General features: G+C 40.3%; 1 protein-coding gene across 17 annotated transcripts in view; it reads right to left on the bottom strand.

The window, feature by feature from the left end:
• The window catches only part of CCDC78 (coiled-coil domain containing 78), a 181178-nt gene that overhangs the window by 55244 nt on the left and 98738 nt on the right, over nt 1-27196 (bottom strand). For 11 of the 17 annotated variants that reach the window (XR_015059247.1, XM_085885184.1, XM_085885189.1 and 8 more), the window contains 4 exons: nt 26925-27151; nt 20744-20918; nt 20585-20619; nt 11540-11625 (listed from right to left, as the gene is read on the bottom strand). Coding sequence is in view for 13 of the 17 variants with exons in the window: in XM_085885184.1 (XP_085741310.1) it covers nt 11540-11625; nt 20585-20619; nt 20744-20918; nt 26925-27151 (523 nt within the window). In the remaining 4 variants the exon portion in view is untranslated. Of the gene's footprint in view, nt 1-11380; nt 11626-20584; nt 20620-20743; nt 20919-26924; nt 27152-27196 lie in introns of those variants that run through there. The other 6 variants (XR_015059250.1, XR_015059249.1, XR_015059248.1 and 3 more) reach the window with 3 other exon arrangements.

The raw sequence follows: 27196 nt of genomic DNA, 5'->3' as shown, positions 1-27196 counted from the left end.
TTTATTATTGGCTTTTTTAGAAACTATATTTTATGCTCAGTTCGGGTTTAATTTCAACATAATGCATTATTTTATTTATACAATGTCTTGTGTTGATATTTCCCTGAAAATCACAATCGTGAATAATAGAAAACAACAATCCTTTGAACATTTCTCTAATACGTTCAGTTTCTTCCCTTGTAAGGAAAGGTGTGTTATCACCCTCATCCTTTACATTCATTTCTCTAATCAATCTTGTAAAGTAATTCATTTTTGGTGTAAATCTAAAAGAATTATATTCCTTTTTATATTTTTTATTATCATTAATTGGATGATAATCACAGAATATACATTGTTTATAGGCTTTTGACTCTGTGTTTAATCCCACTCTATCACACGCAGGACAATTCTCAAATTTGTCATATGGAGAATCAGGGAAGTCTAGCATATTTATAAAGTAAAACTTTACTTAGACTAAAGTTCATCTTCAGAATCATCTATAAAACTATCATAATCTTCAAAATCTTCAGTTGAATATTGACTCATATTTAATTAGTAGAAACAACATTACCATTGATATCTATATACTTTTTTTCATTAGCAGATTCAACTACAACATTTTTTATATTGAAGGTAATTTTAAAATGATCCTTAACTACTACTGAATGAAATGTCATTTCACCTGATATATTAACATCCTTTATTTCATCAGGATTTACATCTTTCGGGTTGTTGAAAAAAAAAAAATACAAATTTCTCCTTGCATATTACAGATGGACTTATCTTTTCTTTCTAAAGCTTCATTCATCAGGTTTTTATTTTTTGATACTTTTCTTGTTTCATTGCTTTTTCTCGTTTTGAATATATTACCAGAAGGAGAGGAGAAACTTTTGTTAGAGATGCTTTAATTAATGTTCTTCCAGGTATACTAAAAGCCTTCCACTGAAGGAAATTGAAGAACTCATCTTATCCACCATAATTGTTTTTATCCAATGGTTGTGATATTTATCTTTGTTCAATTTTACATCCTTGACATATTTCTCAGTATCTTTAACAAAGGAAGAGATTGATTGAAACTTGTCTTTTGTGTCTTGACACATTGTATTTATTAAGTGACAAAAGTTGGCGGATAAAATGGTTTTAAGCACAGATTCACCTATAAATTAAACGAAATTTTCATCAAGAAAATTTTACTTTAAGCAAAGTTTTATTATATAAATATGGTGAATACAACGTACTGCGATGTTTGTAATCACGAATATAAACATTATAAAAAACACCTTCGAACCAACAAACACACATTTAATCTATTTCATCAAATATCTCCTCTTGAGTTGGAAAGAAAACATTGTGATATCGGCTCAAAGGATGTTTTGAAGAGTAGTTATGAGAATCACCTTCCATCACAAAAACACAAGAAAAATGAGTTTAAAGTAGCGGGAGACTATTATGTTGAAAACATTAATGGGGCATTTAAAGGGCATATAAAACTAAGGATTTTTCAATTTGGAGAACCCAGGTCCATCATCAATAGCTGAATCAATTGAAAGAGTGAAACCTGATGTTAAAAAAGTTATTAAAAAGACATTAAAAGAAATGAAAACTTTAAAGTTTTATATGGGAGTGAAAATGAATATGAAAAGACAAGATGAAGAACAAACTCTTTATGCCGCTGTCACACCTTGACGATTTAGCCAGCATATGCCGATTTATGAAAAATTTGTCTAAAACGCTGGCACACGACGAATACGTCATGGGTAGATTTTGTATACGTTCAGAGCATGCTGAAAAACACTGCCATACGTCGTAGTACGTTGGCTTTAAACGTTGTACTTTTGGGTTGTCCTCAAATTTTTACATGCTTGAAATTTTACGACGTATGCCGGCGTATGACTCACACATTCCGCTACGCTGGTCATAAGTTGTAGGCACGTTATGCGATCATTGACACATGTCGACACACGTTACTTGTAAGTTACTCATAAGTCGAAACACGTCGAGGTAATGTTTAGCGTACCAGAAACTTATTTCTAACCTATGAGTAACGTTTTGAAAGCACGCTACATGAACGTTGTTCACACTTCACAACATGTTACTTGAAAGTTCCTCATACGTCGAAACGCGTCAAAGTAATGTTTAGGGTACCCGTGACTTATTTACAACCTATGAGTAACGTGCTTGGGAATTATTTGTAAAGCATGTCCTATGCACAAATACGTATGTAGACGTATTTGACGTCTTCAGGACAACTACAGAACTTACTGAACGTGTTTCTAACTTACAGATACCATATAATGGCATATTGGCAGCGATTAGGGGAATTGGTATATAAAAAGGGGCTTCGCAGGAGGAACCCATCTTTTTTTAGACTTCGTGGTGAGTGCATGTCCATGTCATTCCGAGAGATGGAGGATACGGCAAGGCTGAGACGACAATACCTACCTGTCCTCGAACATCAACATGACCTCATCGAGTTGACACTGCACCAGTTGCATGCCAATAGAGCCGGGAGAAGAAGACGTGAACGGAGGAGAAGGAACTGGGTCAGTCCATGGATCGGGAGGCAACGCCATTACGGCATATATGACCAGCTCATGGTGGAACTCCGGAACGAGGACCATGCATCCTTCATCAACTTCCTGCTAATGCCCCCAGCGATGTTCGACGAGCTGCTAGCCAGAGTGGGTCCAAGGATAACCAAGCAGTACACCTTCTACAGGGATCTGCTTGAGCCTGTCATGAGGCTGGCACTGAGCCCACTGCTGTTGGTGCCGTGACTGCAGTGCTGTGGAAGCGATTTAACTCGTTCAATGAAAACGATTTCAATTGCCGAGCACCAGCGTCCAAAAACAATAGGCGAGTGACAGGCATTTATTAAAATCGTTCAGTGTAAATCATTTCAATAGTTGAGTGGAAGCGATTTAACTCGTTCAATGGAAATGATTTCAATTGCCGAGCACCAGCGTCCAAAAAACAATCGGCGAGTGACAGGCATTTATTAAAAGTGAAGTTGCAGCCTATGAATAGAAAACCTCACGTAATCGTCGACAATATGCTGCCACGCTATGCATACGTTAGACTATCGTTGGGCATAGGTTGTGGACGCCTAAAACATGCTAATCAATCGTTGGTATAACGTATCTTTAAGTTATCGAAGCGTTCTGTGTTCATTACTAGTACATTATGCATTTGTCCAAGTCATTTTGAATACTTTAAAAACTGAAACAAAAAAATAGTTCATCGTGGGAATGAGAAAAAAAAATTATCTGAAAAGAACATCGAACAATGGTACAAAGTAGTCTCCTATTCGTGGACGCAACGAGGATCCATCATCAGCCACACACCTTCCCCATCACGCTCACCGACTACTACTGACATGGACCGACTACTACTACTACTAATACTACTGACACACTCACCTAATACTACTACTGATACTACTGACATTGACATCTACTCAACATGGAGTTTGGAACACTGATGGGTTCCTCTTGTGAAGCCCATTTGTATATACCAATTCCCCTAAACGCTGCCAATACGCCATTATACGGTAGCTGTAAGTTAGAAACACGTTCAGTAAGTTCTGTGGTATTCCGGAAGACGTCAATCAAATTCGTCTACATACGAGAATGTGCGTTTGAGATCCGTTACACATAGGTTCAAAGCACCCTACTCATAGGTTCAAAGCACGTTACTCATAGGTTAAAAATTAAGTTTCAGGTATGCTAAACATTACCTCGACGTGTTTCGACTTATGAGTAACTTACAAGTAGCGTGTGTCCGACGTGTGTCAACGATTGTGGAGCGTGCTGAGAACTTATACCAGTGTATGCGGAACTTGTGAGCCATACGTCGAGTACGTCGTAAAATTTTCAGCATGCTTGAAATTTCACGACGTACAAAACGTACCACGGAATATCACAGCATACTTCATTGTTTTTCAGCGTGCTCCTAACGTCTACACAACTTACCCATACCGCATTCGACATGTGCCAGCATTTTAGACACATTTTTCATAGGTCGGCATATGCTGGCCAAATCGTCAAGGTGTGACTGATGTTGACACTTCCAATTTTCAGGCGGTTATGATTTAACTCAGCGTGCGGCAGGTTTTTAACAGAGAACGCCACAAGTTCGTCGGCGATACGTGCAGCGCGCTATACTTAAGTTACACTATCGTTGGGCATAGGTTGTGAATGCCTACAACAGGCTAAGCATTCGTTGGTATAAGTTATCTATAAGATAACGAAACGTTCTGTGCCCGTTACTAATTTGTTCTGCATACGACCAACACGTTAGGAATATGACCAAACCTTTAAAAAAAACCTCAAAACTTCAGCGTACGCCAACGTTTTACATACATTTTTATACGTTGCCATTGCTGGCTAAAACGTCAAGGTGTGACAGTGCCTTTATATGAGAACAGATCTTCATTTTATAACATAATTTCAAGATTTTTTGAATAGTGGGGTTTATGAAGAACTATCAAGACAAGAGGGGGATGTTGATAATACAGTGGTAGGAAGTGCATTTAATATTTTAAAAATGATTTTTTAGATATACACATTCTAAAATTCAACCCTCTTAAAGCTTCTTCTTGTATTGCATTACCAAAAGAAATAAAACTAAAGAAGGCAGTTGTTAATATTAAGAACAATGATAATAAATGTTTTCTCTGGTCTGTTCTTGCTCACTAACATCCACCAAATTGTAATTCAGAAAGAGTAAAACAATAAATTAAATATGAGAATACCTTGGACATTAAAAATTTTAAATTCCCAATGCCACTAACAGATATTCCTAAATTTGAGAAAAAGAATAATCTTTCTATTAATGTATATGGATTAACGGATACAAACAAAGTTCAAATATTAAAAATTTCAAACAACTATAAAAATGAAGAAACACACATTGATATTTTATATTTTAGTGTTGGAAAGAATTCACATTATACATACATCAATAATTTATCAAGATTAATCTCTTCTCAGGTATTCAGAACAGCAAACAAAATATACCCTTGTAAGCGGTCTTAATTCATTTCATACAAAAGAACGATTAGAACAACATTCAAAATATTGTAGTAATCATAAATCAGCTGTAATTACAATGCCTAAACCTAGTGAAAAGATTTCTTTTGAAGATTATAATAAATCTATCATGCACCCATTTGTGATGTACGCTGATTTTGAATGTATCCTAAAAAAGATAAATACTGCTTCTCCTAATCCAAAAGAATCATATACAAATAAATATGAAAAAACATATTCCTTGTGGTTTCTGTTATTATATCAAATCATCTGTTGGAGAAAAGTATAATAAACTTGAACATTATAGTGGATAAAAAGCTTCAAAAGAGTTTGTAAAACGATTGGAAAAGGATTGTATAAGACTAAGTAAATTAATGAAAGAAACAAATGAACCGATGAAATTAACCGAAGAAGAAAAATTAGAATTCAGAAAGAACAATATCTGTCATATTTGTGAGGAAGAAATTGAGGAGTCTAAAGTTAGGGATCATTTCCATCTTACAGGTAAATATAGAGGTCCCGCTCATTCCTGTTGTAGTCTTAATTATAAATTTGCTTCTTTTATTCTAGTCTTTCTTCGCAACAGCGCCAACTATTATACACATCTATTTATAAATGAACTTTCAAAAACACCAGGGAATATTTCTGCCAATACAAACACAAGTCAAAAGTATATTTCATTTCCAAAAATGATATTCACAAAACCTTTAACTCGTATTAGGTTTCTACATTCTTACAAGTTTATGGGAACACCACTAGCCTCAAATCTAAGCTCCACGGGGTCTTTTCCAAATCTTAACTCATTCTTTCCAAAAGAGGAAATTCTACCTAAAGAGGAAATTCAGATTAAAGAGGAAATTCTAATTAATGAGGAAATTAATGAAGAAATTCTAACTGAAGATGAAATTCTAATTATAAAGAAAATTCAAATAATGAATGAAATTCTAACTAAAGAGGAAATTCTGATTAAAGATGAAATTATGATTAAAGAGGGAATTCTAACTTGAGAGGAAATTCAAACAAGGAATGAAATTCAAAGTAAAGAGAAAATTCTTACAAGTAAGGGAATTTATCCTTATGATTATATGGATTCATTTATGAGATTTAAAGAAACACAACTTCCTTCAAAAGAAAGTTTCTATAATAACCTTTATGAAGAAGAGATGAGTGATAAGGAATATAAACATGCACAATAAATTTGGAAAGTATTTAAGATAAAGAACCTTGGAGAATATCATGATTTGTATCTAAAAACAGATGTTTTATTATTAGCTGATGTGTTTGAAGCTTTTAGATCACTCTGTCGTAATAAAAATTGTAATGCATTAGATCCTGCCCACTATTTCACAGCTCCTGGTTTAGCTTGGAGTGCAGTGTTGAAAATGACAAAACAAGATATAGATTTAATCAGTGATGTAGATATGCTTTTGATGATTGAGAAGTCTAAGAGAGGTGGAATATCACAAGTATGTTCAAAAAGATATGCTAAAGCAAATAATAAATATCTTCCAAATTATGATAGTGAAAAAGATAGTAATTAGTTGATGTATTTTGATGCTAATAATTTGTATGGATGGGCAATGTCTCAATCTCTGCCTTATGGTAAATTAGAGTGGGTGGAAGAAAAGGATTATGAAAAGGCTTTGATGAATATTGTTATTTCTTCTCAACAGGAATTGAATGAGGAAGAAGAAGGTTATCATTTTGAAGTTGATTTGAGGTACCCGAGTGATATTCATCATAATAAGCATAAAGACCTTCCTTTTGCATGTGAGAAAGAAACCACAAAGAAAGAATGGTTAAGTGATTATCATAAAAGTTTTAATATTAAAAGCAAATCAACAGAAAAGTTAACAACATTGTATGATAAAGAGGGATATGTTTTGCATCAGAGAAGCTTGAAACAGTTTTTGAGAGAAGGATTGAGAGTAGCTAAAATTCAAAGAGTTTTAAAATTTAAACAAAGTCCTTGGATGAAAAAGTATATGAAATTCAATACAGATATGAGAACAAATACAAAAGTAAAATTTGAAGGGGAATTCTATAAATTGATGAATAATGCTGTCTTTGGAAAGACAATGGAGAATGTTAGAAACAGGCAAAACATTAGATTTGCAACATCTTGGAAAGAAGCTTCTAGATTGATAAATAAACCAAGTTTTGAGAGAGAAGAGGTTTTTTCAGAGAACTTTTCTGCTATTCATATGGAAAAGAAAAGTATTGTAATGGATAAACCAATTTATATTGGAACAGCAGTTCTTGATTTATCAAAGATATTGATGTATGATTATTTGTATAATGGCTTAAAGAAAGAGTATGGTGAAAATGTTTCATTGTTGTATATGGACACTGATAGTTTTATCCTAGATATAAAAATTGATGATGTTTATAAAGATATGAAGAAAAATATTGGAGTATATGATACAAGTAATTTTAGGAAGAAGAGTGAGTTTTTTTTTCAAAAAAGAATGAAAAAGGTTATTGGTAAGTTTAAGGATGAGTTGGGTGGAAAAGTAATGAGTGAGTTTATTGGATTGAGAGCAAATGCATATGCTTATAAGCATGGTGATCAGATTGATAAGAGGTTAAAGGGAATAAAGAAATATGTAATAAAGAAATCAATAACTTTTAGAAATTATTATAATTGTTTGATGAATCAGAAAGAAGAATATAGGAAAATGAATACAATAAGAAGTTATAAACACAAGATATATATATATAGTGAAGAAGTAAATAAAAAGGCATTAGGAGCCTTTGATGATGAGATTTATTTAAGATAATGGAATAGATTGTGTTCCATATGGATATTGTATGATAGAGTGTATAGAATAGATTGTGTTTTAACGATGGGAAGATGGGTTGGGGTTTTTAAGGGCTACCGCCGCATTTTTTCACAATATATAAATGGTCCAACCAAGTATTAATCAAACTAAAGAGTGGAGAATATCTCAGTCTTGGTATATAAATGGAAAACATAATGAATGTGAAAAATATCAAATAAGTCTTATTGAAAAAAATAACTAAAACAAAGGTAAATAAAACAAATAAGCGAATCAATTTAAAAACTAGTAAGTTAGAGGATGTAAAGAAAAAAAAATATCCTTGAATGGACTGAAAACTTTGGTTATCAATTGAACAATGGAAAAACAATTTACTATAATCTCAAAATGATATGTGGCTCATGAGGTGGTCAAACAAGAGCATTAAGAGAAGTTTATCATTTCGTAATGGCACAAAAGGGGTATCTTGAAAAATCTAAAGATTCAAATATTTTATTTTAAAATATTTTAGATGGGGATTATTGTGCAAAGACAATTAAACTATTGAAGGAATTTGAGAATGAACAAATCTTTATAGGTTCAATGAGAGAGCGAAACAATATGCATTGGTTATTTGAAAAAGAGTGCCCCTTGGCTTACATGTTTCAGATATTTCTTTAGAATCACCTTTAACCAATCACATTACTACTTTACTACTTGAACAAATCTTTATAGGTTCAATGAGAGCTAAACAATATGCATTGGTTATTTGAAAAAGAGTGCCCCATGGCTTACATGTTTCAGATATTTCTTTAGAATCACCTTTAACCAATCACATTATTACTTTACTACTTGAACAAATCTTTATCTTATTGCATTGGTTATTTGAAAAGAGTGCCCCGAGGTTAAAAGGAGAGACAAATAGATATACCTTGGGATAAAAAGGGGGTTTATTTTTTACGGGAAAAAATATGAATCGCTGAGAATCCCCCATTCATTAACATGGGGGAAAGTGAGCCAGAATCAATATATTCACCCTACTCACATGCATGTTCATGGCGCTTGGTGCTTATTGTGGCCTGCGAGGTGCGACGCTTCTCGCGGGTGTGGTGCATTACAAAACAGTGTGAGTGGGTGTTTTGTGCTTGAAGGATGGGGTTAGGGGCTCTCGTCGCGGCTTTGGGTGCGTAAAGAGCAAGGCGGGGGTGCTGCTGAAAGTTCCCTCAGAACGGCATGGTATTTTCCACAAGTGGTGTCATAGACCACCCCCATCAGCTGTAGACCAATGGGAGGGGGAGAAGTCTTGTAGGAGGAGGGGAGAAAAGCGAATGTGAAGGAGAAGCAGAAAGGCTTTTGTGCGATCTAATATAATCCACTCCTCACTTCAACATTGATCCATATATAACCAGAGAGTTGTCAAAGCCACCCAATGCTCGCCTGTTTATACATTTATCGTTTTTAAAAGACGAGTATAATAATATTTTTTAAAAGCATTGCAGTGAAGTCTGATCCAAATAATTTTAAAGCAATATATGTATTTGTATATTGCAATCAGTAAAAAATAGTGTGGTGGATAAAAACATGAGAAAGGAAATAACTTGCACCAAAAACTTCAACATTTTCACGCTCACGCCGGGGGTATCGCTATAGCTCTCTGTTCTTCGAACAGGCGAGCGAAAAACAATAAGGTCCATCCGACCACATCCTTACCGTGATCTGGCTGTGAAGACAAAGAGCGTAGATCGAAATTTTGTGTTCTGTACCTTGATATATTTTTCAATTGAATTTTGCTAATTTCCCACTTGAATTCCTCTTTCATAGAACTCTGTTTAAAGGTAAATATTTGTGTTTGTCGTTTTTATGTATTTTATGTGTGTGTACATACATAAACTGTATTACCATTGCAGAAGTGTGTGTGTGTGTGTGTGTGTGTGTGTGTGTGTGTGTGTGTGTGTGTGTGTGTGTGTGTGCCATCTATCTATAATTCCAGTAATGTGTGTGTGTGTGTGTCATCTATCTATAATTCCAGTAATGTGTGTGTGTGTGTCATCTATCCACAATTCCAGCAGTGTGTGTGTGTGTGTGTGTGTGTGTGTGTGTGTGTGTGTGTGTGTGTGTGTGTGTGTGTGTGTGTGTGTGTGTGTGTGTGTGTGTGTGTGTGTGTGTGTGTGTGTGTGTGTGTGTGTGTGTGTGTGTGTGTGTGTGTGTGTGTGTCGTTGATTGGTATGGAGTCCTCCAATGGCGGGCTCAAAGTATCCAACTTCATTTCGGTAAGGGGTCACGATTCATGGACCGACCAAGCTGTGAAGTTTTCTGTTTTCAATGTTTTGTGCTGAGGGCTCCATTCAGGATCATTACTAGGCCCAGGACAGCTTCCAACTGTCGTTCGTTTGTAGTTATATTCCCAGGGATGTTTTTTTTAATATCTCTGTGAGGTTCTTCTTCATCATTCTCATGAGCTTCTTCATCATCAATGGTACAACTATGGCATTCTTCAACTTCCAGGATCTTTTCACTTCATTCTTGAAGTCTTGGTATTTGGTAATTTTCTTGATTTCTGCATCGTTAGTCCAAAATCACTGGTATTAACACCTCAATTTGCAATGCCTTCTTCTCTTCTTTGTACCTAAGTATGATATCTGGTCACAATACTTTGTTTTCAATATTCATGCCCAAAGGGATCATAAGGTCGTATGTGAAAGGTACTTCTATATTTTCAGTGATTGCTCTTGGCTCATTTTCTCACAAATTTTCTGGAATTGGAATATCAAAGTTATTGCAGATGTGCCAGGGGATTACTTTACAAACTCTGTTGTGTCGTTGTGTGTACAGCTGTTCTGACATGGCTTTTTTTTGTGTGTTCGGTCGTTAAGCGTCACATATCATTCTCTTTGCTAATCCAACCTCCACCCCTCACCTGTCTTTTTTTTCCTACTCCCCCCCACCATTCTCTCTCATTCGGCCCCCCCTCACCCCCCTCCTAATAAAATGCAGTACTCTCCTCCCACACCTCTGTCGCTCTCTCTCAACTCTCCTCTTCTCTCTCTCATGCACCCCTCTCTCCCACAGTGAATAGCAACGTTTGGTGTGGTGTCGCTCTCCCCCTTCTTCATCCCCTCTGCCTCCCCTCCCTCCCCCCTCACACCTGCTCTCTCTATCTCTCTATCTCTCTATCTCTCTATCTCTCTATCTCTCTATCTCTCTATCTCTCTATCTCTCTATCTCTCTCTCTCTCTCAACCGCCCTCACCTTTATTGGCTCCGTCAGCGAAGCGACGGGTTGTATTTGCTCGTGATGAATAAATTTCATCTTGAAACTGGTTAAACACAAACCCATCATTAATTGACAACAAATCATAAGTGAATCTTAAGATGTTTCCACACATTTTTGCATATAATGTATAAGTACATTTTTGCACATGTTCTGGACCCAATCTAACTCAAACATGTGCAGGAACAAAATCTGCAAAGAGAGTGGATGGATCCAAACCCACCGGTGACGACTATCTGCTAAAATATCCTGTTTCCAAATGCTCTCTTATGTAAAAGTTGTTCATTTGAAATCTCATAATTTATTGAAGTTTATCTTAGTAAGCACTGCATGGAGATGGACTTTCCTTTACAGACCAGTATGCTTTATTTTGATAGACGGTGATCATGCCCTCTTTCATATCTCCCTTAAATTATTGTGAGGGGTAGTATTGCAGTGAGGAATCCCGCTGTGCCACATAACCCAAAAATCAATGCAAGCAGCTTCCCATAATGAATCAACCTGTATATGCAGGAATGGTGAAGTCTTTCAGTTGTTTTTCCAGATTCAACTGGTGCTTTTTGTCTGGAGTGTTCTTGTTGCCTTCTCTGGCAAGAAAATAGGGGCAAAACAGTATATGCCATAAAATAAATTAGAAACATCATTCTGGCTTATTCCTGATAATAAAACAAAATATGGAGTTCAACAATTGTGATAATTTTTACAGGTACGTTTGCAGAAATTATTTTTCAAGGAGTACAATATAATAAATACTGGTTCAAATTATCCATTATCTATATATAATGGAGCAAGTTTATATAATTATGGATGTATGTATGTCCGCTCTTCAACCATTGGTTGGACAGCTGACCTGACGTCACCTACCACTGTAACCTGAAATACTTAACCGAAAGTACCTGGAGGACCCAGCCCTCCCCTCCCTCGAGGATCCCAAAGATCCAAATTACCCCAAGGACCTAAACAACCCCGTGGATCCCCCCAAAACCCCCGAGGACCCAAAAGACCCCAAGGATTCAGAAGTCCCCAAGGACTTTGAAGACTCAAAAGATCGCAAGAACCCAAAATACCCTGAGGATCTAAAAAGATCCAGAGGACCCAAAGACCCTAAAATAACCCGAGGATCCAAAAGACCTCGAAGACCAAAAATACCCCAAAAATTCCAAAAGATCCAGAAGACCCAAAAGGCACAGAAGACTCAAAATACCATGAAGACCCAAAAGACCAAAAAGATTCTGAAGACCTAAAAAACCCTTAAAGATCCTGAAGACCCAAAAGACTGAAAAGACCCAAAAGGCCCTAAAGACCCCCAAGACACAAAAGACTCTAAGGACCCTGAAGACCAAAAAGACCCAGAAGATCCAAAAGACCCTAAGCACCTAGAAGACCCAGAGGATGCAAAAAACTCTGAGGACCCCAAAGACCCAAAAGATCCAGAGGACCCAAAAGACCCAGAGGATCCAAATGACCACAAGGACCCAAAAGACCCAGAGGACACAGAGGACCCAAATTAACTAGAGGGCACAAAATACCCAGGCCATCCAAAAGACCCTAAGGACCCAAAAGACCCAAAGGACTATCTGGGACCCATAGAAATTATGCATAATGTAAAATGTGACTTCAGGTCCCGAACCACTCCCCCCAAACACCCCCATACACACACAAAATCCCAACTCCTCAACCCCCCCCACCCCCTCCCAACTCTGTCTTCTCTCTGTTTCCCCTACCACCACACCCAAACTCTGTGCTCCTCTCCCCCTTTCCTCAAATCCTCAAACCCCTTCCCAACCCAAAGTCTTCAATTCCACCCCCCCAAAAAAGCCTCAAACCCCTCAATCCCAACTTTGTCCCCTCTCTGCCCCCCTCCTCAACCCAATTCTGTCATCCTCTCCCCCACCTTCTTATTCTAGTCCTCAACTGACCCAAACCCCAAGTACTCAACCTCCCTACCAGCCCCAAGTCCTCAATCCTCCCCCTTCCCAACGTCTCAATCTACCTCTTCCAACTCCATGCACCACACCCCCAATTCTCTGGCCTCCCCTCCTCTCTTCTTCCTGTTCTTAACAATGTTACACAAAGATACACAGGGAACTTTGGCCCATGAGAAGGCCATTCGGCCTATCATGCGTGCATTGTTCCTGTCCCCATTTGTGAACAATGTTAAAAGTAAATAAAGATGGAACATGAAATTCACAATTACTTCCCCCTTCCCTTATCCTTACTATAATTCATGGACCAGTGTTTTTGTGTTTGTTTGTTTGTCACGCTACTCCTCCTACAGTTCTGGGCCAATTACTTCCAGACCTGCTACGTAGGATCAGCATGACCCCAATTAATGTATAGGAGTGTTTTTATCTTTGCCGGTGGTCTTGAAGGGCAGGGGTGTGAGTGAGGGAGGGATGCAAATTATCTCTGTAAACGTGTATCATGTGCCACCTCCAGGTCTTCTCTGGTATTACAAGTCTCCACCATTTACAGTGCAGTCCTGTATTCCCATCCCCACGTTTTCCAGTGCAGTGAGGTGTTTCGAATTATAAGCAGTCGGTATGCTTTTGCTTCATGCACGTAACCTGGGTTATTTATTTTTTTGCGTATATAGAGCTGTCAGTTGCCGATATAATGCTCAAATAAAGGTGTTGCATACTTGGAACACGATCACCCATCAGGTGGGTACTCTGCTAGTAATAATAATACTACGAATACATCAATCTTTATTCTACAGTGGTGCATATTTACTTCTCAACGTAATCACCATTGCGGTCAACACATTTCTGCCAATGTTCAAGTAGCTTTGTGACATCGTCACCATAAAATTGTGCGTTCAGCTGACAGAACCAGCACTTCACAGTGACCTTGACATCATCTTTTGGAAAGAGATGAAAATCTGACAAAGCAAAGTCTGGGCTGTATGGTGGGTGCTGTAAGATGGTGAAACCGAAGTGACAAATTTCTTCAGGCGTTCGAGTACTTGAAAGAGGCTGTGCATTATCATGCTCTATCTGCATGTCAGGACTATTTTTCAAATTTGTGCTTTAAATTTCTTTCTTTTCAATGTAGCTTTCAGCTCAGATGTCAATTACTTTAATTTTGGTCCTCCAGAAATTATTAATTATCAAGACCGAATGTAATCTATCTATAATTCCAGCAATCTCTGTGTGTGTGTGTCTGTCTGTCCGTCTGCGACCGCCGTTTCTCGACAACCACCGGTCCGATGTGATTGACACTTGCCAGGAATATTGCTGGGAACCCGCGGATGTGCCTTTTCAAGGTTTGATATGAATCGGACAAGCAGTTCCCAAGTTACGGCCATTTATCTGTCAACCAATGACAAGACACGGTGCTATGACATCACGAATGACGTCACAATTAATGTTTATTTATTTATTTTTGCACGATTGACGGCACAATTCTTCTTCTTCTTCGTTTGGTATGACGTCACAATCGACGCCGGGGACCTGAGTATGTGCCTTTTCAAGGTTTGATATCGTTCTTCATCCGTTTCAGCTGTTTCCCAAGGTTTGAAAGCTGTTTTTTCCCAAGGTTTGAATTCATTGTTCAAATTATTAATTAATCCTAAGGTTTGAATTTTTCCATGGGAAAGAGCTGTTTCCCAAGGGTTTGAGAGGTGTTTTTTCCCAAAGTTTGAATTAATTGTTGTGCTTGGTAGACATTTGTGAATACATTTACAGAGAGGGGCGAGAGAGGGGGGGTGAGAGAGAGGGGCGTCACAATTCGAGAGAGGAGGGGGTGAGAGAGGGGTTGAGAGTGGGGACAAGAGAGGGCGAGAAAGGAGGGGGGAGAGAGGAGGGGCGAGACTAGGGGGAGAGAGGGGCGAGAGAGAGGGGGCGAGCGAGGGAGGCGAGAAAGAGGGGCGTCACAATTCTTCTTCTTCATTTGATATGACATCACAATTGACGCTGGGGACCTGAGTATGTTTCCCAGGTGTTTCCCAAGTTATGGCCATTTATGATACGGTTGGTCCGATCTAATTGAAACAATGCCCCAATCCAGTCGTCATTTAGGAGAGCGAAGGAATGAAGCTGCACATACTGGCACGCACCTACGGGCCCGCACCTACGGGCCCGCACTAGTTTGTGAAAATGAGGGCAGCGTAAAATGGGGTACGAAAATTAAATTGAGAAACGAGCCACAAATGGAGGGACCTTGTGCGCAGAAGATAGAGCAAAACAACAACAATGAATGATGGTACTTATTTTATATAAAAAAACTATCCCCCTATCAAATTGATGAAACAGAAAATCTGCAACAATTTTTGCCGCAAGGCACAAACGACCCCGTGGGCCCACAAATCCGGGTGCGAATCAGCAGCTGACGTCATGAAGGCACTAATCGGCTGCCGACTTCAGTTTGATCTGTGGCTAGCTACAGGTACAATGTAAACCTGTACGAACCTGTTTCATGGTCTGGTTGTCAGCGACTAAATCGTTTCCCCCACCAGGTTTCCTGGTGAGGAGGGTGTTTGGATATGGACACACAGCAGGATTAAAAATAAAACCCGTCAAAGGGCGGAAGAGCTACTTGTGAGCCAATGGCCATCCATTTGTAGTGCTCAACTGTGTCTGTGAACGTCCTGCAGTAGGGTTACTTTTTTTTTTTTTTTAGATCATCTCGTTAGAGATGACCTAATAAAACCAGTCTCTATGTCCGTACGTACTTCCCCATTTTTTCTTCCGATTTTCTTGATATGGTATGTGGGTAGATGTCGATGAGGGATGCACGACGGTATGACCTTTGACCCGATAGAAGGTCAAGGTCAACGTCAATGAAGTAGGGTTACTTTTTTTTAAGGTTGGTGGCAGGATTTGCACTGCAGCCACCGTAAAACCCTTCACTTCGCAAAACACACTAAAAACACAAAGAAAACTGAAAACCCACTCTGTGGGAGTACCTCCTGTGCAGCTGCCCTTCACAGGGTAGCTCACCAGATGACGGGATTAGGGCAAAGCCTTTGTACCCCCACTTTTTAATTACGGGAGGAAAAACACGGGGTAACCTTCCCGGGTCAGATTGTGGTAGTGTGTGTCAGACTGGTGCTGAGGTGTCATCCACCAGACGGCGGTCTCTTTGGATTAACCTGAGGGGGTCCCTTCGGCTGGGTACCTGGAATGTCCTATCCCAAAGAGAGGATGATCACCTGTCTGTTATCATCTGAGCTCAAGTGTTTGAACATCGGTATTGCAGCACTCTGAGATTTGGAGACAGGATAGTGGCGATATTCTGGTGGGTGGTTACACCTACTATTGGTCTGGCCGCTCTGACAGTTACTGTGCCAAAAGAGATGCTGTAGCTGTGTCCAATAAGCTGACTCCAATGATAATTGAGGTAACACCAGTCAACGAGCGTATTATGAGATGTAAGATTCATCACTCCTTGGGTGTCATTTCCCTGGTCTCTGAAAATGCTCTGACAGAGGCGAGTGATCTCACCATGACGGATGCATTCTATGCCATGCTCGAGCCTGTGGTTGATCAATGCCCCAGGCGAGATACTCTTCTACTCTTCAGGGATTTCAATGCATTGACTGGAAATGATAGGAATGGTTATGTGACATGTTTGTCCCCATGGGTCTGGAACTGTGAACCAGACCAGCACTAAGGTCCTTGACTTTGCAAGAAGTCATGGACTTAGGGTGGCTGGTTCATGGTTTCAGTGCCCACAGGCTCATCGCTGGAGTTGGTATTCCAATGCTGGTGGTGTGGCAAAGGAGAATGAACATGTGCTCATTGATGGTCGCTGCAGGATGATCCAGAACTGCAGGGTCTACCGGAGTGCTCAATACCGACCACAGACTTGTTGTCGCAACTCTGAAGTTGCAGCTTCAATCCAGGATAATGGTACCATCCCTGCCTCGGCTGGATGTTGACAAGCTCAAGGATGAGAGGGTAGCTGAGGAGTTTGTGAACAGGCTGAGGGGGATTTGGGAGGTCTGGGTGCTTTGGGGAATCCTGAAGATTGGTGGAGTGCCTTCAAGACCACCATCCTTTATGTTGCTGGAGGATGTCTTGGAACTCATCGCAGGGCAAAGAATAATTTTGTCTCTCAAGCGACACTGGATAACATTGACCAGAGTCGCAGGGCCAGGCTTAATGGCAGAGCTGAGCTGTTAAGGGAGTTGAGGTGTAAAACTGTATGTGCGCTGAGGGTGGACAAGGAGGCCAACGTGCAAGGAATCTGTGAGGGGGGTAGAGCATCACCTGTTGTCAAGTGATTCTGTCCTGTTTACAGGGGAATTTGCTTTAAGCCTATCCCTTGGTGTTCTGTAGTTGGAGGGGAGGGTGGTGTGCTCTTGATGGGAGTCTGAAGTGAAGGCCTGCTGAGCTGGTTACTTTGAGCGGCTGTACCAGGCTGATCCACCAAGCTGTTGAATTGGATGTCAGGGGTGTTACTATCCCTTTTGCTGACCCTCCAATCAAATGTGATCCACCTTCGTTTGTGGAAACACAGGCTGTGGTGAACCGGTTGAAATGGGGGTAAAGCTCATGGGATCTGTGGCATCCATGCTGAAATTCTCAAGGCTGGTGGAAATGCTGTACTCATGTCATTGTATGCAGTTAGTTCTGTGCTCTGCCTGGACCACAGGCATCATCCCAACTGACTGTAAGAGGGGCTTTCTTGTCCCTCTCTGGAAAGGGAAGGGTGATCGCCAGGACTGTAACTCTACTAAGGGGTGATGCTGCTCTCAGTGCTGGGCAAGGTCTTTGCTCAGATAATTATTGATGGGGTTCGCCACAATCTGCTTGAGCATCAGTGCTCAGAGCAGTCAGGCTTTAGACCAAAGAGGTTTACGATTCACTATATCCTTGTTCTTCGAGTCCTCACCGAATGCAGGTAAAAGTTTTGGCAGGGGCTGCTTGCAACCTGTGTTGATCTCTGCAAAGCATTTGATTCAGTGAATCGGGATGCCCTCTGGAGGATTCTTGGTCTTCTTCGTGGGGTGCCACCAAAACCGATCAATCTGATGTCTGGACTATACTCTGGTACTGAGAGTGCTGTGAGACGCGGTGATACCATCTCCGACTTATTTCCAGTTGTTACTGGAGTTCTTCAGGCGTGTGTACTGGCCCCCACACTTTTTAGCGCTTGTATGAACTGGATTCTGGGGAGGATATTGGAGATATCAAGTTGCGGTTTATCGTTTGGGAATGTCAATATCTCTGAACTTGAATTCGCAGATGATGCAGTCATCTTTGCAGAGACTCTGGATATCCTTTTGGGGGCCTTGGGGTGCTGAATGAGGAGTCGGAGTTGCTGGGATGACGGGTTTCCTGGCTCAAAACAAAGATCCAGTCTTTCAATGACATCATCTTGTCTATACCTGTTTGTGGTGAGGATTTTGATGTCACGGAGAGATTCATGTCTCTGCTGGCTGGTAGGCAGAGGTCAATAGACGTCTACGTCAGGCCTGGGGAGTCATGGATTCACTGGATCATGGGGTGTGGTACTGTCGGTACTTGTGCAGGGGGGTGAAAGTCTGAGTTTTTGGCTCCTTGGTGCTTCCAGTCTTGCTCTGTGTATGTGAGACTTGGACTCTGACCAGGGATTTGAGACGGATACTTAATTCCTTTGGTTCCAGGTGTCTTTGGAGAATCCTTGGCTATCGCTTGTTGAACTGTGTGCAATGAGTGGTTGTTGAGAGAGACTCAAATGAGATTTGTTACCTGCATAGTCCATGAGCGTCACTGTGGCTGTATGGACATGTGGCTCATTTTCCTGATGCTGATCCTGGTCACCAGATTCTCTCAGCGAGGGAACCTTGTGAGTAGAGGAGGCCAATGGGCCAACCATGTGCCTCATGGTTGCATCAGGTTGATCAGCATCTCAAGGAGATGTGGATGGGCCAGGCATCTGCCTGGAGGATGGCTGGATGGAGGCCCTGGAGTACCAGTGGAAAGTGGACATTAGCGACACGCTGCTGCGGTGCATGCTCCCATACCTGACCTTACCTGTCGTCGGTGCGTCTATTTTTCACTGATGTCGGCAGCTGAGGTCGGCAGTAAGAAAGACAATAATAAATGCTTCATCTATCACGCCTTGGACATGATTTTCTAAGAAGTACAATTTTGTGTCAACACTGGCAATTTTCACAAGCTATAAAACCACAGATTTGGCCAAATCATCATCTTTGCCGTCCTTACTTCATTGTCGCGCTATGACTGGGCTGCGTTTGACTCTGACATAATTCATCCCAGACTGTTGGACCTCACCCCTTACAACGGGAAGCGTCAGACGACGAAGAATAAAAGCAATAAATCACCTTGTTTGTTCAATCCACCATTGCTTAACACTCGGTTCCTTCAGAAAACGATAAATGCTGCAGGTATGACTGATTGGTGATTACAATTTGGTATGAAACACTGTACCATCTTCACAAAGCACCGGTGGCCATATTCTAACAGAGTGTAAAACTAGGCCCTGTGTTGTTGCGCCAACATGACATTATCGTTTCAGTGTGCTTTTGTGGTTATTCATTTTTAAATTCGATTAAAATTTTCTTTTATATTGGTGCAATACCTAAGAGGAAGTGTCGCTTCCTTCAGTTGGAATCATGGTAATTGCTTCACTTGTTAATGTGCTTGGTGTTGTGACATTTTCAACATTCTGAGGATGAACAAATTGGCGATTCTCCGATCTCTCGATGTGGTACTTTAGCGATGTAGTTTGGCGTATTTTTCATTCTTGTTAATTATGAAAACGTTTGAGAATAAATGGTGTGCCATGAATTACCTCTTCCACCAAAGGTGAAGGAGGTTATGTTTTCACCCCTCTCTGTCTTGTTTGTCTGTCTGTGTGCAGGATATCTCAAAAAGTTATGAACGGATCCAGATTAAATTTGGTGGGCAGGTTGGGTGTGTAACAAGGACAAACTGATTATATTTTGGTGAATATCCAGATCCGGATCCGACTACTAGAATTTTTTGAAAGTGATTCTTCATCATTGAGAAATAGGGTGAAAAACGATATCGTACTGGATAGCATGACATTTAAAAAATGTATTGGGCCCAATATGTTCTCGTGGATCAGGCATTATGCGGCGGAGGTATGTGCTCCACTGAGTGCCCTTCTCGTTGCTTATGACTTCACTCTATAGTCGTTTTTAAGCATCTAATTTTGTACACATTTGAAGAGGTGGCCATGTTTTTCCTTTGCCATCCCGACTCAATGATGATTGACAATCACATCATATCGCAAATTTTAAAATACATCCATTTTTGATATGTAGCACCAACAGCATATAGGAAATGAAAAATAAACAAGTTAATCAGCTGAAGACTGAGCATAATATGTAAAAAGAGATAAATTTTGTCACATCTTGTTAAGCCAAAACATTTTCACCACCTGCATTAAAAAAAAAAAACTAACTTTATTCATTATAGCAATTAAAATTCTTCTGAAAAAGAAAATGCATAAAAGAATGTTAACTTAAAGCTGAAAAGGTGTCAAAGAAAGAAAAAAAATGAAAATGTACCAAGTATGCCAGTAATCATATAATTTATCAATGGAAAGATAAATATCTCCTTTGAGTCTTACCGTTTAGCCATGATTTGGCATTTGTGTCGTTTAAACTGTGGGAAAAATAAATAATGCAGGAAAGAAAATGAATAACAACAATGTAAATATATCCTTGCAAATTGGGCATAATGGTGCCACACTATTCTGTTTGTGATATCAAATCCAATGTAAGTTTACGTGATCTCGCATGACTGCAAGCTCTGCTTCAAGTTGAGCCTTATCTCGCTGGAGCTCCATCAACTGCCGAGCAAGAGCACTCTGTCTGTCACCGTCAAAAAGAATAAAGCAGGCTTCAGGAGGACCTGGATCTGACCCTGCTGGACCAAAAGTCAGGACCTGATCACGAGCCAACCTGCACAAATGAATGCAATATCTTCCATAAATTGTAATTCGTGCATATATTTATTAAACTATATGGTGGAGCGTATTCTAATCAACAAAAGGTATCAAAATTCACCACAAGCAACAGGAATTCAAAATATTATTGGTACCATCAAATTAATGGAACCAATGCCGAGAAAATCATTCAAATTGTTTGGATAATTTCAAGTTCGGTGGTTATTCACAAGGAACTGCGGAACAATTCCATGTTGACAAAAACGATTCCAGTACTATGGAGCACACTGTCAGGGCCTGCAACAAAGCTAAAAAAAATGTGAACCACTCTTTAGTACAGTTCCTAATATGCAGTAAATGCAGGTGTAAACCATTGTTCAATCTAGTTCAGTTCATTTTTGCAATATATTGTCGCCTTTATGGCCCTTTACCACAACCACTAATTTCATGATCGGGTGTGAGTGAGGTCTCAAACGCCAGAGAGCTTCTCCATTAATGGCTTTGCTAGAGGCTCAATTAAATACCGAGCACTCTGAGAGGTGTGGATGCTGCACACTTCAACTGTATCTAAACAAGTGCATTATCAGGATTACAATATGCTTAACTTGAACTCCCAGGGATTATCAGTGACACCAGTAGGATGTGGAATCAGGCAGAGGTGTGTTCTTTCGTCATAAAATACCAATATGATGACTCAAGGTCAACACAGCACCCATGTAAATCCATTTCAAAAAATGAAAAATTCTCTATTTCAAGCACAACAATGTATACTTTTTTGCAAATGCAATCTACAGAGAATAAATTAAAAGCACAATGAAAATGTTAACATAAGAATTCTCCATTATTAGCATGATCATGATATTAACATAACCTTCATTTTTGTGATGTTTCATGAGATATTGTGATGAATGTTTCCTTAGATATTGAGTTACATTGTGATCATTACTGTGTGAAGCACACATTGACGATGTAGCAAATTAAAAACTGGCTTAAGAGAGTAAGAGTGTGTGCCTGGTGATCATATCAACAATTTATGCCAGAACACAAGTTAAGCATGTGAGAATTTCACAGCAATTTTTCACCATTTTCAGAGCAATAAGTTTGGTCATCGCTGCATGAGGCAGCCATGAACTATCAGCTTGAATGAACCTGATTCTGTCTGATCTTTGGGGTTACAGAGTCGAACTTGGTTGGTACTTAAATGGGAGACCTCCATGGAAGGCAAAGTTGACCTTTATTGACAGGTGCCGACTGGACATCCGACATCATGCAAAGTCTTTGCTTGGCACATCTGAACTTATATTTACCTACAAGGCCTTCATCTGCAGCTTGATGTAGGATTGCTCTCCCTTTGGGCTGTTGCCCCTACATCACACCCCGTTCAACTTGACACCATAAAAAGCAAGGTCTTCAAGAGCATTGTCATCTCCAGTGATGAAGCTGAGTCTTTGGGCCTATGACTTTCACATCAAAGACAGGTCAATGGTCTCTGTCTTCTACCGCATCCTTTCTGGTATTGCACCCTCTATCCTTTCTGTGCTCTGTTGCCCCCAGGTTTCTGCAAAGACAAGGTAGTCTGCCAGTTACACCATTCTGGTGAAACTCCCAAAATCTAGAGTCTCAGCTCACCTTCACTCATTCATTCCTCTTTTTCCCCACCTGTGGAACCAGCCTCCTCAGTCCATTCACTATCATTCTTCCCCCCAGGGCATCAAGACTGCTGTTCACAACCATTTCAGTTCACAACCATGACCTTTTTTTTTCCACTTCTGTGATTTTTTTTCCACTTCTGTGATTGTGAATTTGTGGGTGCATCCATCTTTTTCGCCCCTGCCTCCCCTCACTCCCATTCTTCTCCATGTCCTCTTTCCCTCCAGGTCTACCCCTATTTTGTTACTGTACCCTGCTGTTGGTGCCTCCCCTACCTTCTTCTGTTCTTTTTGTTCTTTACATCCTGGTCTGTTCTGTGTTCCTTGCTCCTCCATGAGCCTCGACTCTGTGTACAAAGAAAAGCTGGGCATTGTAGGTTGAGGGATGGCAGAAGAATGCAGTTTGCAGCATGTTTGATTCTGAGCAATATGCTTAAAGAGTTATTCTGTCAAGTTGAATCCAGATAAAACTGCTGGTCTGGTGCAGTATATGTGGAGGTGTTGCATCTTAGAATGCATCATACTTTGCTGGGGATGTACATTTGGCTGTATTTAGGTTGGGGATTAGTTCTAGAGAAGATCACATCGTATATCTTGAAAATAATCGGCTATTACATGTGAGTGAAAGGATGTGGATACTAAGATAGATCAAGTTAATGCTAAGACGATGATCCGTACATGACAAGAAGTATAAGGAATAGTTTTGGTGCATTGAACAAGGATAAAGCACAGGCAAGATGGGCCAAATATCCTGCTCCTGTGTTAAAGCATCCTTGTATTTACTCATGCAAATTAACTGGAAAATAAATTAAGTAAATACTCACATCTAGGCTTGGTGAAAGGCAAGCTAGGACTTCCGCTTCTGGTTTCTGAGTGACGGTTGGTTCTCTCCAGGGGTCTCTGCCGACTTTCTCAAAGATAAGTTTTTGGTCATTGTTTGTCATTTTTGACTTATTTTGTTGCCTCCAAGTTTACTGTGTGTTCATAGTTCGGTTTTGTTTCAAAACTTGTGTTAATTTGGTGAGTATTTGTCGGTCTTGTCATATCGGGTTTCCCTGAGGCCTACCAGTCTTCCCGTCAATGAGCACAATCGTGTTTATTTGTATTTTCTCATTATTACCATTAGTTTTTATTTTCTCCACTTTTCCCTCCACCCTCCTCTATCCCTCCCAACTATTCCCTCTGTTTTATGTCATAAAATATAAGAAATATAACAATTTTTTTCCCTTATCACCTTACACCCCACGTAAACACGTGACTTCCTCTACTAACTCTTCTTCTTCCTTCTCCTTTTTCCTTTTCTCTTCCCTCCTCTTCCCTAATCTTCAAAAAACAAACAAACAAACAAAATAACGTCTCTTACAATGAATGCTTCAACGTCCCCGCTACGCCTGGTTCTTCTTCTTCAAATTATTTTGTTCAATTCAACCTTTCTTTCATCCCATGTTGAAAAATTCCATCTGATACAACACTTCCTTTCTCCACTCTGTCAATTATTCTACACTCCATCCATCTTCCAAGGTATTTAAAAGAATCTCTGACCTCCAAATAAAAATATACCATCAGAGATGGGGAATCCCCCACAATTGAAAAATAATTGAAATCAGATAAGCGTTTTTCCATTTATTACAAAAAACATTTTTTTCAAGATGGCCGCCCCAGTCTTGGATCTTGGACATCTTGGACGGCCATCTTGGATCCGGCCACGCCCAAAATCAAGAGGGTTCTTCCTTTTCAGGTGGTACATGTATGACCCAAATTTAAAATCGATATGGCGAAAGAAATATTTTTTTTTCTAGATGGCTGCCCCATTCGGCCATTTTGGATCCGGCCACGCCCAAAATCAATAAGGTTCTTCCTTTTCAGGTGCTACATGTGTGACCCAAATTTCAAATCGATATGGCGAACAGTTTATGAGTTATCGCACTCACAGCCATAAATGTTGACGCCCAGTCAGCCAGCCGGACGGACGACCCGGGTCACAACAATATCCCCCTTCCGCCACGCGGCGGGGGATAAAAAACCCCATTTTGCAATGCTTGTTCATCTTCCGTTATTTATCGTTCTTTTTTTCCAACTTCAGTGCAAATTCATCCCACCTTTTTAAATATAACTTCTCCTAACTCCTTCCCTGTTATACCTTCTACTTACCGCTCCCATCTTCCCTAGCATCTCTCCACCGTTCTCTACTTTGCTAACAGCTCTTCCTCTGGTATCCCAAACTGCATGATTTTCAAACATCTGTGTTCTCTGTTCCAACCCAACAAATGTCTCACACTCTCATTCAGCACACTCCTCAATATCTCAAACACGCTCTCTCTTTCCTCTCATCACATCTCCCCCTCTTCCCACCCCCTCAAATCTTGATTCTCCCCCACCTGCTCCCACCTCTACTACACCACCACCCAGTCTCATCCTTCCCCACTCCCCACCTCTCCCACCTCTCTCCTCCTCCATGACCATGCCTGCTCTCATCATCTCCCCTCCCTCTCAAAGCTTCCCTCTCAATTCAGCTGCCTCCTCCCTCTTCAAAGCAAACTTCACTCTCCCCCCCCTCCTCAGTTTTTCCTTCACCCTTCCCAAAAGCTCTCCCCACACCTTTCTCCTTAAATTCTCCCCTTGTCCCTCCCCTTCAAATATCTCCCTTCACCCCTCCCCTTCAAATCTCCCCCACTCCCCCTTCTGAAAGCTACCTCCCCCTCTTCCTACCCCCTCAATTTTTATTCCTCCCCCCCAATACCTCTACCCAGTCTTATCCTTCCCCTCTCCCCACCCCTCCCCTCTCTCTCAAAGCTTCCCACTCACCCCTTCCTCACAAATCAACCACCTCCTCCCTATTCAAAGCAAACTTCTCTCTCTTCCCCTCCAAGCTTCCCCTCACCTTTTTCAAACCTTTTTCCCTCAATTCTTCCCCTCACCCTTCTCACTCAATTTAACCCCCTCACTCCTCCCTTTCAAATCTCCCCTCTCACTCACCTTTCTCAAAGCTGCCCCCTTCACATCCACAAAGCTACCTCCTTCCCCCATCCTTTCTCTTTCAGCTCATTCCTCCACCTCCTCCAATCTCCCACTTCCCTTTGCCCCTTCTTTCATTATTCCCCACGGAATAATATTAAAACAATGCAACAAAGTCAATTGTGGAAAAATACGCACTCTGGACAATGAAAGCAGTCATTAAAACCCATGCAAGCAATAATTAAGCGATCAAATTCCCATTTTACAACGACTTGAATAAGCATCCATATGTGGAGGCATGTTGAAATCATTTTAGTAAAATGGAGGCTTGTTTAAATCACAAATATCAAGATTGTAAACATCACCTTGACTATAAATTTTTACTTCTGCCACTGAAGGTGGATGGGGGTTATGCTTTCACACCTGTTTAAATGTCTGTCTGTCTGTGAGCAGGACATTGGAAAAAGTTACGGACGGATTTGGACAAAACTTGGTGGACAGCGTAGGTGTGTGACAAGAACAAATAGATTGCATTTTGGTGAAGGTCCGGATCCGGATACTATAACTATATCAGTGATTCTTCATGATTAAGAGATAAGGCCAAAAATGATATTTAGCATGATGTATCAAAAAGTTATGGGTTCGCAAGAAACTTGTTGGACTGGTTGGTGTGCAACAAGGACAAATTCATTACATTTTGGTGAAGATCTGGATCCGGATCTGGATACAAGAATTTTAAAAGTGATTCTTCACCATTGAGAGATAGGGCCAAAAACGATACATAGCACGACATTTCCAAATGTATAGGACGGATTTGGACAAAACAGTGGACAGGTTGGATGGGTGAGAATAACAAGCCAATTCGATTTTGGTTCAGGTACGGATGCAGATCCGACCTATCAGTGGGATACGACATGTAAACTGTTCAGCCTGCTGGAGGTTTGTACTCGACAGAGTACTGTTCTTGTCTTTAACTGTATTAATGGGCTGGCAGGATAGCCCAGAGGTGTGCACACTTGCCTCTGAGCTGTCTCTGCTTGGTTGGAATCCTGACTCAGCTAATATAATAATTGTCATCCTGTAGTTTTGCATGCAGGGCAATTCATCAACATGTGTGCTGTCCCTCAGATGGATGTTAAACTAGAAATCCCATCTGCCAGCATTAGTTGGGGAATGTTAAACATCCCATGGTGTCCTTCACAAAGAGTTGGCCAGTTACCGTCGGCACACTGAACAAATTCCAAATTCCTGATCTAACCTACAGGGGTCACTACATCAGTGACATAGCTGTACTCTCAGCAATGATGAAACGAGCAGCCACAGGCTTTATACAAAATGATGATAAACTGTATTTATGCACTTGTCATCCATTTTGAGTTATATTCAGTCAAACCAAAATATGGAATTGAAATACCAACCTGTAAGCAGCGAGTAATTGCTGGTGCTGAACCACAACATTATGCATCCTTTTCTTGTAACTTCGTACTGCTCTTGCAAGCTGCTCCTCTCTTGCCTTGTAAGTGCTTCGGATTTCGGTAATCATCTCTTCCAACAGCTTCCTCACTTGGTCAGCATCATCTTTCCCATAATCAATCTTTTTGCCACTTTTCTTGACCTCAACTTTGGCTGACAAATCTACATGCTTCTGTGAAAAAAAGAAGTTATGACAACCCAAAGGGTCCTTTGTTAT

This window comes from Eptatretus burgeri, chromosome 6 (genome assembly GCF_056783735.1).
Source record: "Eptatretus burgeri isolate ZD-2024b chromosome 6, Ebu_testis_v1, whole genome shotgun sequence".
NCBI classification, from domain to species: Eukaryota; Metazoa; Chordata; class Myxini; order Myxiniformes; family Myxinidae; genus Eptatretus; species Eptatretus burgeri.
Note: the sequence above shows the minus strand (reverse complement) of the source record. Positions and strands in the feature narration are given on the sequence as shown.